The following is a 13,967-nucleotide window of genomic DNA, read 5'->3' on the forward strand; positions in this document are numbered from 1 at the left end:
TTTTCTGTTTGTGTTCATAGGTTGGTTTGGATTTTTTATTGCTCTTCCTATCTGCCACATTTTGGTATCTGTATTATAATTACTTTTAAATTGATTTGAGAGTATTTTTCTTGTGCGTTATTTTCTAGAAGCTTTGTAAAGGACTGAAATGACCTATCCCTTGAGAGATATTTTTAGAGATCACCTGTAAAATTAGATGAGCTCAGTGTTTTCTTTTGGGAAGATATTTAACCATTCTTTAAATTTCCTTAACTGTATTATTTAGAATTTTTGTTTCTTCTTTTGACATTTTATATATTCCTAGAAATTTGTCCATTTTACCTAGATCTGTAATTATTAGCATAATGGGTTTATAATATAATGTTATTTTTTTAAATCTCTGATGGATCTGTAGTATTTCCTTTTTAAAATTTAATGTTTGGTTATTAATATCTTTTTTATAGATAACATTGCCATAGCTTTTATTTTTTCAATGCAAATATTGTTTATTTGAACCTTATTTTATCAGTTTCACCAGAAATTATTCTATCTTGCTCCCTTCTTCAACTGGTTTCCTACTTTGTTAATAATTAGCCTTTTAAAAATAAATGGTATGTTGGTGGTACCTGTGGCTCAAAGGAGTAGGGTGCCAGCTCCATATACCAGAGGTGGTGGGTTCAAACCCAGCCCCGGCCAAAACTGCAACAACAATAACAAAAAAAAAATTGATATGTTAAGTCTGTACTTTTCCCTCACTTTAGCTTCATTCTTCAAGAGTAATAAGTCATATTTTAATTTAAATGTTATGAATTCATTTTTAATTAGGAAATATGTTAACATTGATCAGAATTTATAGGCCACACAGACACAGTAAAATATCTTACACTCACCCCCTATTACTAACCACTCATTCCCATACAAAATGGTATCAATGTTAAGTGTTTTGTGTCTCCTTCCTGAGATCCATTCTACATACTTTTAACTTCATCTTAATTTTGTTTGGAACCATGAGTTATTTAACGTATGTATTTGAAATTTCAAAAGCTTTAAGGAATTAATTTTGCTTTATTTTTGTCATTTTGTCATTGCTTTCTAATGTTGTCAAGTAATGTTTCTGATGCCAATTCCTTGTAGTATGCTGACACTTGACACATTTTAAATATGTATGTTATATATATATATATATGTGCATATATAATTAAATCACCCGCTAGAATGGTGGATTTGTCATTTTCTCCTGGAGTTCCATTGATTTTGTTGTATATTTTGGATGTAAGTCCTTTACCATATGTGTTTTGCAAATATTTTCTCTCTGTGTGTGTCTTTTTATTCTGTGTCTTTTTATAGAGCAGAAGTTTTTAAAATTTTAATATCCTCTTCCTATGCAAATGGAAATTGAAAGTGTACAAGAGTAGCTATTCTTACATTAGAAAAAAATGACCTCAGTGAAGACAGGGGTGGGTCCCTGGATGGCACTCATGAGTCCTGATCTGAAAGCTTGACCCGGTAGAGAGGGATGGATGCCCTGTAGGCATGTAACACTGCTTCTCTGCCATGTTGTCCTCATTCCTCTGTGCTTGTGACTGGGCCACTGAGGCAGGGTGGGCCTGTGGTGCAAGATGTGTGCATGAGATGGGTCTGGTCTGTGGGAGAGGGTTTGTGTGTGGGATGAAGTAGGCCTGCCACGGGCAAAACGCATGTGCACGGTCCTGGGGCTGCAATGCGCTTGAGTCCTCACAACTCTGTTTCTAAATTATATTCTCACTCGTTCTGTTCTTTCCCCAACTGTTGGCCTTCCTCTCTCAGTCTGGAGTATGTCTAGTGCATCTTATGAACTGTCTTTAGATTAGTCTTTCTTAGTCTTAAAACCCAAAAGTGTCGGTTGGCTCACTATACTCCGCACCCTCTCCAACTTAGCTATCTTCATTGGTTTTTCATTGTCTACAGAATAAAACCCCATTTCTATAGCCTAATTCTTCAATATCTCCCCCAAGTCTTTCTTTCCTGAGTTTATTTCCCTTTAATGATTTTTTTTCTTTCATGCTGCTCATTCTTTCTGCTGAAAAATGTTCTGTGGCTATCCATTTTCCCAAATGGTACCCATGCATCTCTTAAAATCCTTCTCAGAGGCATTAGTTTTTTTAGTTTTCTAAAATCCTTGCTAGCTGGAAATAGCTGTTTGTTCCTCATCTGAGCTCGCATGGCACTTTGTCTTCCTTTATGGCTTTTCTGATTGTTTTTGTGTGTGTGTGTGTGTATAAGTGTGTGTTTGTAGTTTGTGTATTATAGTGTAAATTCTTTAGGGAAATTTATTTTCTTAAAGTCACCTATCATGCTTCCACATCGTAATTCCTAATAAATATGTGTTAAAATAGTAAATTATACATAATTTTAAATTAAAGCATGACACATGGGAAATATTTCAGTTTTGTGTGATTGCTCATAAACTTTCAATGAATGTACAGAGTTAACATGATATATCAGGTAGTTATTAATGTGTCTTTATTTCAGTTTTTCTTATAGAATAATAAATAATCCAAATGGTTTTTTCTTAACCATGAACATGTCCTCAACTTAGATATATTTTGCTTTAATGGAGTGCATTTTTAAATTTTGTGTGACTCTGGTTTGATGATAATCCTGGCAATGTATAACCACTGATAGGATATTTCAGCCTCACACTTTTTTTTGCCAGAACTTAAGTTCAAAGTAGTTTCCAGAATCATTGGCTTTCTAAGAAAAGTGGTCTTTATGTTTTTAACTGTAAAGTTGTCCTTATAATGTGTTTTTATGGATACAACATTTATTAATTTTTCAACATTTTTTATAGTTCAGCTGTTTTATATCAGTCAGATAGATGGTTTTGTAGTTCACTCTAACAGTAAAGAAAAATGAACACATTTAGTCTATGTTGATCTTGGCACCTTTGTCCATCTGTTTATTAGAACATTTTAATGAGTAAAAGAAGGGAAATCTTTAGCATCAAGTTCTTTTCATATAATGTTCTCTCTTCCATAATGCATTTTTCAGTGCAATTCTTTTTTTGAACGTGACAGTTTGAACAAAGTCAATAAATACCAGTATTGCTGGCAATTAAAAATACCTTCCTCTAAATTATTATCACATACCTTGTTAGCCACTAAACGTATACAAGGTGACGAAGTGGAGCAATGCCAGGGTATGGGGAAACAAGCCCATAAGTACACTGCTACTCTCTCTGGAAGTGTGTTCAGTGCTTCTGTAGAGTGACTTTTTTAAAAGTTATTTTTATCAAATACTTAATGGCCACAACATTCTCTATCTGGATGATGGTCACACTAAAACCCCAGACTTCACCCTCATAGAATATGTCCCTGTAACAAAAGTGACCTTGTAAAATTATACAAATGAAATTAATTTTATTGTGCTTTGCAAATATTGGTTTGTTTGTTTTTTTAATGAATTGAAGATTTGTGGCAACCCTGCCTCTAGCAAATCTATCAGTGCCATTTATCCAACAGAGTGTGCTCACTTCATGTCTCTGTGTTACACTGGGTTAATCCTACCACTATTCCTGCCTTCTTCATGATGGTAATATGAGTATGGTGATCTCTGATGTTACTATTGTAATGTTTTGGGATGCCGTGAACCACATCCACATAAGATGGTGAACTTAATCTACAGAGTAGTTCTAGCTACTCTCCTAACGGACTATTCCCCTATCTTATTCCCTCTTCTCTGATTTCTCTATACCCTAAGACACAACAATATTGAAATTAGGCCAATTAATAACCTTACAATGGCCACTCGGGGGCCAAGAGAAAGGAAGAGTCACGTGTTTCTCACTTTAAATCAAAAGCTAGAAATGACTGAGCTTAGTGAAGAAGGCATGTTGGAAGCTGAGAGTCTGAAATCTAGGTTCTCGTGTCAGACAGCCAAATTGTGAGTGCAATGGAAAAGTTCTTGATGGAAATTAAAAGTGCGATTCCAGTGAACACAAGTAATAAGAGAGCAAAGCAGCCTTATTACTGATATGAAGAAAGTTTGAGTGGTCTGGATGGAGAATCAGACTGGCTGCAACATTCCCTTAAGCCAAAGCCTAATCCAAGGAAGGCTCTAACTCTCTTTAATTCTGTAAAGGCTAAGAGAGGTGAGGAAACTGCAAGAATAACATTTGAAGCTAGCAAAGGTTTGAGGTTTAAGGAAAGAATCTATCTAAATGTGCATAGTGAATCAGCAAGTGCTGATGAAGCTACAGCAAAAATCCAGAAGATCATTGATTTTCTTTTTTTTTTTTAATAGCACAGAAAGAGTTTATTCCACATAGCACTAAGTGGAGGAAGATCATTGATTTTCAATGTAGACAAAATCGCCTTCTATTGGAAGAATGTTTCATAACCAGAGAGGAGAAGTCAAAGCATCAAAGCTTTAAAGAACAGGCTGACTCTATTGTTAGGGTCTAATCTGAGTGGTATCCTTAAGTTGATACCACCTACATTGGGTGGTAATGCTCATTTGCTATTTCAAAAATTCTAAACCCATTAAAAATTATGCCGAGCCTGTTATGCCTGTGCTCTGTAAATGGAACAACAGAGCCTGGATGACAGCAGATGTTTTTCAGCATGTGGTTTATCTGTGAAATGCCTGGTTTACTGAATATTTTAAGCCCCTTGTTGAGATCTACTAATTTGGAAAAAAGATTTCTTTCAAAATATCACTGCCTATTGACATCACAGCTGGTGACCCAACTCTGATGGAGATGTAGAATGAGATTAATATTCTTTCCGTATCTACCTACACAACCTTTATTGTATAGCCCATGGCTCAAGGAATCATTTCATCCTTCAAGTATTATTTTTTAAGAAATGCATTTTATAAGGCTCTGGCTGCCATAGATAGTGATTTCTCTGATGTATTTGTGCCAAATAAATTGAAAAGTAGATTCTATTAAGAACATTCATGATTCATGGGAAGAAGTCAAAATGTCAACATTAACAGAAGCTGGAAAGAAGTTGATTCCGCCATTTATAGATGACTAGGAGGGGTTCAAGATTTCAGTGGAGGAATTAACTGCAGACTGGAGTGGAGTTAATTAACTGCATAGAGGAAGATAAATAAGATAACTAGAAATAAAGTAGAGCCTGATGATGTGACAAGATTGCTGCAATCTCATCATCAAATGTGAACAGGTGAGGAACTGTTTCTTAGATGAGCAAAGAAAGTAATTTCTTGTTATGGAATCTACTCCTGGTGAAGATATTGTGGATATTATTATTATTTTTTTTTTTTTGGCCGGGGCTGGGCTTGAACCCGCCACCTCCGGCATATGGGACCGGCACCCTACCCGTTGAGCCACAGGCGCCGCCCTACTGTGGATATTATTGACATGACATGAAAGGACTTAGTTCAGTTGATAAAGCAATGGCAGAGTTTGAGTGTATTTCCTGTCAGTTTGAAAGAAGATCTGCTTGGGGTAAAATGCAATTAAACTACTTCACATGCTGTAGATAAATCTTTCATGAAAGAAAGAGTCAACCAATGCTGCAAACTTAATTTTTGTCTTATTTTAAAAAATTGCTACAGCCACTCCAACCTTCAGCAACCACCACCCTAATCAGTCAGCAGCCACCAACATCAAGCCAAGCCCCTCCACCCATGAGAAGATTAGGGTGCAGTCTCTGATGATCATTAGCACTTGTATCAATAAAGTACTGATATGATAAATATTAATTTTTAGATATGCACGTTTAGACATAATGCTAGTGTACACTTTTAGACTATAATGTGATACAAACATAACTTTTACTGGCACTGGGAAACCAAAAAATAAATTGTGTAAATCACTTTATTATGACAATCGCTTAACGGTGAAATTCACTTTCTCATAGTAGTTTGGAACTGAACCTGTAATATCATCTGAGATATGCCTATATTCTAATTATGAAATGCCAAGGAGTCACTAAAAGAGCCAAACACACTATTAAATGAGAATTAAGGTGTAAAATTAGGTGTGGGAAAATGTATCCACACAAAACAGTATCCACACAGTGACTAAACCATTAAAAAATATTTGTATGTACATTGACAAAGATCGAAATCCATTTTGAGGTGGTGTCAATGCTTTTAGAATATTAGCATAGTTTTGTTTGTTATTTATTTTTTATGTAGGCCTTATGGCCCTGTGACTTTGGCTGTTCACTTTGTAGTAACCGTACTGGAGATTTGGGGGTAGGGGTGTTTGATGAGAATATACTGTTGGCACTGCTGAAGTCTATCTGCTCTTAGAAGATTCTCATCTATTTCAAGATTTGATTACATTGTCTATCTCTTCTCTTATTATTCCCAAGTATTGAGTTCAAACAAATCATTATAAAACAAGGAACAAAAGGCAAGGGACTTTGTTTTCAAGGACGACTGGTCCCCAGCTATGTATTGATGTACAGATACCAATACATCTATGAAACAGAGAAACAAACATTAAGACATACATTCATTTCCTAAGAAAAAAGACTCATTTTCCATATTTGTGAGAATTAGCCTCTTGTATAAAGTTCTCTTACACATTCCTCTGGGACTATTTCAAGTCAGCTATTTTAGAGAGGCAAGATAAAAATGGGACACCAGATCACCTCATGTCTCCGGAGCTCAGATTGGTGATTATCAAGCACTTTCTTTTCCAAAATGTTTTTGTCCAGACACCTGCAATGTCTCTTTCAGTTGAGTATAGAGAGGGATCAGGGTCAGTAGTTGAGCTCAAGTGTACCGATCACAATTCAAGTAATGGAACAACTTTGCCTATTAATAGTACCCTGTTTCCTTGAAAATAAGACATCCTCCGAAAATAAGACCTACTTACAGGAACGATAAGACATCCCCTGAAAATAAGACCTAGCGCATCTTTGGGAGCACACCTTAAAATCAGACACTGTCTTATTTTCAGGGAAACAGGGTATTTATGATACTGGGTTGTTGCAAAGATTAAAATAACCTCTACGAATGTACAAGATGCCTGGTGTATACTCAACATCATGGTAGTTATTATTTATCATGTAGAAATGTTATAACTGTTAACACTTAAAATGGGATGAGCAAATTATTTTTATTGAAAATGAAATAATTTTAGACCATATTGACTATTCTACTAGCTTCACATCATTTAGCTTTGTATTCTTATTTCTAGCATCCTGATGTTATTTTTGCATTATAGTCACTTGGATTTTCTCATTTCTAGTCAGGGAAATGTAGTACTTGTTGAAAGTACATCATACATAAAACAGCTACCACTGTGTTTTAGAAAATGGTGCATTATTTGTAAATAATACATTGGTAGTAATATGAGATTCCCTTAAGCCTGAACTAACAACTATTCATCGGGTGGTAGTAAGGCAGACCATGTTCTCTGATCAACTTTCCCTCTGAAAACAACTAAAAAGGATAGATAAGAATAAATTTTTAAATAACTTATTTTTAGTGTGTTTATGAGCTATTAATTTGGTTAGGATCCTCAGAGACCAAAACCTAAGTGGAAATAGAAACCTGGAGATGTAAGCACAAGGCTCTCAACTTGAGGACCTTTCTTCAACTGAGTGTACTTGAACTTCAGTTTTATTCCATTTTTGTTTTGGCTCTTACGGGGTACGGTGGGGGCAGGGAGTAAAGAACGTTCAGGACCTGTTTAAAGTGACAAATGTAATATAATACCAGCAAACACCAAGTTTTGTGAGGACACAAAAGGGTCCTACCCGTAGTAAATGGGTAAAATGGAAACCAGGGAACTAGAAACAGGAAAACTACTTGTCTCAAATCTTAGCACTGAATAGGAGATTGCCCCTGAAAATTTATAGCTATAAGACGGTCTTCGTGGGGATTTTGCTGTCTGAATTCATAATATCAGAGTGTTCTGAAAAACTTGAGGCTCACTCCCACAAACCTAGAGCCTTCAGAGATTGCAAAAAGCAGAATGAGACCTGTGAGGACTTCAGATAGTGGATAGTAGAATAGATGTCATGTATTAACATGTGATATACACTTAAATTGTAAATGGATTTAAAATCGTAAAAGCCGATCTTCTAGTCATATGTCACTTTCACAGGTTCTGTGTGGATATGAAATTTGAGGAAGACCCCACTCAACGAAGGACATGGAATTTAATGATTATCTTTTTGTCATTCACTTCTAATTGCATCATGGCCAAAGAAAAGATATAATGTTTGGTACATTTACTACTCCCTTGTCATGTCCTTTGTTGAGTGGTATTTCCTTCAAATTTCGTATCCACACAGAACCTGTGAAAGTGACATTTTTGGAAATGGTGTCTTTGCAGCTATATAATCAAGTTAAGATTAGGTGGTAGTAGATTAAAGTGGGCCCTAAAACTAGTCTGACCAATCTCATATTGGGAAACACAGAGAAACACCCAGAGAGAACTCATCATGTGAAGACAGAGGCACAGATTAGAATGAGGTGTCCTGAAACCCAGGGACACCAAGGATTGCCAGCAACTACCAGAGGTGTGGACACAGGCATGGAACAGATTCTCCTCCAGCTTCCAAAAGGAACCAACTCTGCCAACACCTTGTTTAGACTTCTAGCTTTCAGAACTATGAAAAAACAAAACTATGTTCTTGTAAGACATCTAGTTTGTGGTACTTTGTTATGGCATTATTGATGGCATTAAGATACCCCATATACTCAGAATTAGGATGCATACTTCTAAATGGTTTGTAAGTCAACAGAATAAATCAAAGGAGGTGTTAAAAAAGATTTCCAACTCAATAATAATGAAAATTCTACTTATCTAAATCTAAGAGGTAGAACTAAAGCAATAGTTAGACATTTATAGTCTTAGGTTTATTAATCAGAAAAGAAGAAAGGATAAAAATTAATGAGTTAAATATCTGAAATAAGAAATTAGACAAAGGAATACAAAATAAGCCAAACAAAGTAGGAGGAAGGACCTAAGAAAAAATCAAAGCAGAAAGCAATGAAATAAAAGACAAAAATGCAATAAGGAGCACTGGGTAAATTTCGGGAATGTGATGTTATTAAATTTGAAAGAGTAAGTTTCAGAAGACTATATGTAAAATTCTGTTTACCTAGATATTAGAAACAAGTAAAAACTGAACAATACTTTGTTTTAGGATACAAATATATGGTCACATGTTCCAGGTGGTATTCCACCTCTGATCTGAGAGGTGATGGCAAGTGAGTGGGGGATAAGGGAAGGAAGGGGAGGAAGGAAATGAGGATGGAAGGAAGGAATGAATGTTTGTATTTCATATTTTCATTTTTTGTTTATTGGCTGTTTGTAGTTCTTTCGTGACGTCCCTATTTATATCTTCTGCTTATTTTTCCCTTTTTAAAAACAAGGTTATTGCTGACATGGAAATGCAGGTTCACAAGTTGAGAGAAGAGCTGATCAACGTTAACTCACAGCGGAAACAGCAGCTAGTCGAGCTTGGCCTTCTTCGTGAAGAGGAAAAGCAAAGGGCGGCAAGGGACCATGAAACCGCTGTCAACAAACTGAAGGCCGAGTCAGAAAAGATGAAGCTCGAGCTGAAAAAGACTCACGCTGCTGAGACAGAGATGACATTGGAAAAGGTAAGACAACTTAACAGACTGTTGAAACTCATGTTTAAAATATTCTGCTACCACCCTGGTATATAATCTCCAAAAGGTAATAGGCATGAAATTTCTCTTTAGAAACTGTTCAAATGAATAATTACAGCATCTTGTTCTCTAATTACCATGTCCACTAGGATTTATTTTGTTGCCTTATGATACATCCTTTTAAAATAATATAAGGAATTTCCTAACATTTCCATTGGCTTTCATGGAAGAGATTATTTGGACTATTCTCTTCTGTAGTAATTAAACGTAATTGTGATAAAATTATATTATCATATTGTCAAATATTATATTAATTAGAAATACTTGAGCTGTAGTCCTACATTTTCCTAGGTTAATATTTAAGTTTCAGATTTTTCTAGGTTATCTTAATTATTATTTCTATATTTTACCGTTTTTTATAATATTGTAGCATAAGTGATGATATATTTTCCAAGCTTGATATTTTAGTACAAATTAAAAAAGCCTCTCTAAAACCATATTATCATTGAAGCAAATGTCAATATAATCTTTACATATTTTGGGTTGACTTATATTCAAGGTACAGTCTCAAGTTTACTTTTTTTGATGTTCTGAAAAAGCATAAATATTTTATTCAAGTACTAAATATGAATTGCTATTTGTGAAATTGCTTCTTGAATTTCTTAAGACCAATCTGTATCTTGAGAATAAGAAACTTGAAAAGGGTGATTTAAGAATCACCTAATTCTGTTTAATTTTTCCTCCTCTTCTTCATCTTCAAATAACGTTGTGCTTTCAAAGAGTATATAGCATCACCGTACGAGGCATCACTGCATTGATTTTACATAGGCTGTGATCCTAACGTGCTTTCTGTATAGTACCTTAATTCATTTGAAAGTCAGATTTCAGCAGACTTTGCCCTTGGCAACATAGCTCTGAACTCAGAAATAAATAGGAAAAGGGCTTTAAAGAGGTGGGAGTATGCCTGGCTTCTTAAAGAAATGGCAGAGCAACTGGTATGGCTGGAAATGTTGACCAGGAGAAGAGGGGATGATGATGAGGCCAAAGAAGAAACCGCAGGGCTTGGGCACAGGCCAAGGAGGTCTGGATCAGCCAGTGAAAGGACTTTGCTGTGACCCTCCATGGGGAGAGGAGGCTTGGCAGTTTTGAGTAGAAGAGTGATGTGATCTGACTCATATCTGAGCAGGATCTCTCCAGCTGCCGTGTTGAGAGGGGGCAGAATTAAGGGCAAAGGAGGAAGCAGAGAGACCAGTTAAAAGGCTATTGTAATAACTGAGACAAGAGGTGTCTAGGTCATAGCAGTATAGCTGGTAAAAACTGATCAAATTTGGGGATATGCTCCAAAGGTAGAGTGGACAGGATTTGCACTTGAGGCATACATGGGGCGTAGAGAGTGGGGTGTTGGGGAGCTGTCGAGAGTAAAACCAAGGGTACTTGCCTGAGCCCGTAGACAAATAAATGAGTTCCTCTTTGTGGAAAGGAAGACTTGTAAAAGGAATAGGCCAGCCGTTCAGGACATGTTCACACTGAGATGCCTTTCATACATCTAAGTGGGATGTTAGTGATAATTCCTTCACAGCAGTATAACATAATAATGTTTTGATGCTAAAATATATAGAGTTTCAGGAATTAGAGAAATTGCCTTATACATAATAGTCTTAGATCTTTGAAAGTAGTGAGTTAATAATAGATTTTGAGGGTAAGGGAAAGTGACGGCTCAGCACCTGTTGCTCAGTGGTTAGGGTGCCGGACACATGCACCGGGCCTGGTAGGTTTGAACCCAGACCAGGCCTGTTAAACAATGACGACAACAACAAAAATAGCAGGGTGTTGTGGCGGGCACCTGTAGTCCCAGCTACTTGAGAAGCTGAGGCAAGAGAATTGCTTAAGCCCGAGAGTTTGAGGTTGCCGTGAGCTGTGACACCAAGGCACTCTCCCGAGGGTGACGCTTTGAGACTCTGTCTCAAAAGACAAAAAAAAGAAAAGAAAAAGAAAGGGAAAGTAATGTTGGCACTGGTCTTTTTGTTAACACTTACAAGCCCACCTCACCTTGGCTTCGGTCAGCTCTGCTAACAGTTCCAGATATTTCTATGTAAATGTTCTTAAATGGCACAGATACCTTGTATTTTGATTTAAGAGAACTGGACTCTCCAAAGCCAGACTTACAAAACATCCATATAGACTTTAATTATTTTGCATTATATGTACACATTCCAAATATTTCTTTTTAATAGGAGATGAAGTTTTTAAAGTGTAGTTTTTATATGTTACTCAATTGACAAGTTAAAGGTAATTAAAAAGTTAGTACTAGAAATTATTGGCAAATATTTTTGCTAGATTTTCTGTATTCCAGAAAGGCATTAGTTATTCCAGGTACTGTGTGGACACAAAAGAAAAAGAAAAAAATATGTCACTGTCCTCAAAAAGATGAAATAATAGTGACCCAAGACACACACACACACACACACACAAACACACACACATACACGCACACATCCACAGATAACTATATATACAAGGCAGAATGAATTTGGGAAAAATTGTTTCCTGCTGAGGAAATCAGGAAAAATTAACTAGAAGAGATGTCATTTGAACTAGATAGGATAGGATTCTGATCAGTAGAAATGGAGGATGGAGTTCTGAGTAAAAGGAATAAGAAAAGCAAGAGCAAACTGTTTACATGGCAAATGGTTTAATCAGGGGAGTGGCTAGTGAACAGGCCAAAAGATAGGTTGGGGGTCACTGAAAGTCTCCAAAGCTGAGGTGAGTATTTTGGGTTCACTGGGTAAACACCAAGGAGCTACTAAAGGTCTTGAGAAATGAAGTGTCAAAATTCAAGTGATTATTTGGAACATGAGTTTGTCAGTGTTGGCAAGGTGTGGGAGCAGTGGCGGGTCTGGATTAGTCCACGCCGAGGGTTCTTGTGGGCACAGTAGAGGTGCAGAGAGGTACTGGGCATGTCATGGTGGCTGTGGGACGGAGAAGACTCTGCAGGAGCAGAGATGGCATTGATTAGACTTGTTAAGTGTGAATTCTACTCTTGATTGGGAGCATAGACGTTTCTGGTTTGGGGAGGAGGAAAATGAATTCGCTTAAGAACCTGTAACGTTTGAGGTGCCACACTATGCTTTCACTTCCTGATGAAAGACTATTTCTCGGTGTCTTAAGAGGAGGCAGGACTGGAGGAAAACAACTGTTGGAGTTGCCCACAGAGAAGGCCTGGCCTAGGGCCTTGGGAGTGAGTGAGGCTACTAAAGAGAGTGAGAAAGAGAAAGAAAGAGGGGGAGAGAGAGAAGAGAGGGAGGGAGGGGAAAAGGAGGAGAGGGGGAGCAAAAAGCAGCTCTGAAGGAACTTAGGGAACAAGTTGAGAGAGGTTGGACAGGAAACAGTCACAGAATGGTTATCATGGTAGAAGGAATATGAGAAGAGTGAATTTCCATGGAGATGGAGGAGAAGAATATTCGGAAGGAAGGACTATCAAGAATGTGACAGAAAATTAGTCAGAAAGGTTGAGGGTTGAGGAAAAGTCAGTGGACTTGAAACAGAGAACCCACTGATGATCTTGGACCGTGCACTGAGAACGACAGTGAGCACAGAAGCACAGTGACAGGAGACAAGCTAGCAAGTGGGGAGCAGGGCACACTCCGTTCCGGAGAATGTGATGTGGAAAGGAAGGTGTAGTTCCAAAGAGCAGCAGGAGTTAAGGAAAGCACATTCTTAAGCTGAACATGTCTTGAGCATTCTGAACTACACAAGAAGGGACTAACCAGCCTGAGCCTTATGGGAAGAGTTGCAGATAACCACTGGCTTGTGATCTGAGGGGTGCGGGTGTGAATGAAGTCCCCAGCACAGGCCTGCCCAGGCCCTTGGCTACAAGGAGACCTTGGTCTGTTCCTGGAATGTGCCACACCCCTCTCCTGCTTCCGGGTCTTGACAACTGTTACCCTCTGCCCAGAATGATCTTTGCATTATTTTCTTATGGCCAGCCTCCTCTTCATCATTCTCCACTCCTCAGAGCATCCTTCCCTGACGTCTTTATCTAAAGCCTGGCCTATGAATACCACCTTACTTTGCCCTAGTCGCTTTATAGCTCATCTCACTTTCTGAAATCATGTTTGTTTATTTTTTATTTCCTCCCACCCCGCAGAAAATAAGCTCTATTAACAGGACCTTGTCTGTTCATTTCTGCACCGCCAGTGCCTAAAAAACCCAGCACATGGTAGGTGCTCACCTGGGGATCTGGGGAGTGAATGAGTGACAGGAGGTATGACTTTCACCAAGGGAGGAAGGAAGAAGTGCAAGGTAAAGACACAGCAGTTCTCTCACAGGACTTGAGAAGTATGTACAGCTAATCTCATCTGTATTCTTAGTAAATGAGGAGTTTCTGGAATAGTAAAAGC

At 37.5% G+C, this 13,967-nt stretch overlaps 1 protein-coding gene across 3 annotated transcripts in view; it reads left to right on the forward strand.

Annotated features, from left to right (window-relative positions):
- CEP112 (centrosomal protein 112) overlaps positions 1-13,967 on the forward strand; it is a 519,949-nt gene that overhangs the window by 315,000 nt on the left and 190,982 nt on the right. For all 3 annotated transcript variants that reach the window (XM_053568367.1, XM_053568366.1, XM_053568368.1), the window contains one exon: positions 9,328-9,558. In XM_053568367.1, the coding sequence (XP_053424342.1) occupies positions 9,328-9,558 (231 nt within the window). The remainder of the gene's footprint in view (positions 1-9,327; positions 9,559-13,967) is intronic.

The sequence above is a fragment of the Nycticebus coucang genome, chromosome 18 (genome assembly GCF_027406575.1).
Source record: "Nycticebus coucang isolate mNycCou1 chromosome 18, mNycCou1.pri, whole genome shotgun sequence".
NCBI classification, from domain to species: Eukaryota; Metazoa; Chordata; class Mammalia; order Primates; family Lorisidae; genus Nycticebus; species Nycticebus coucang.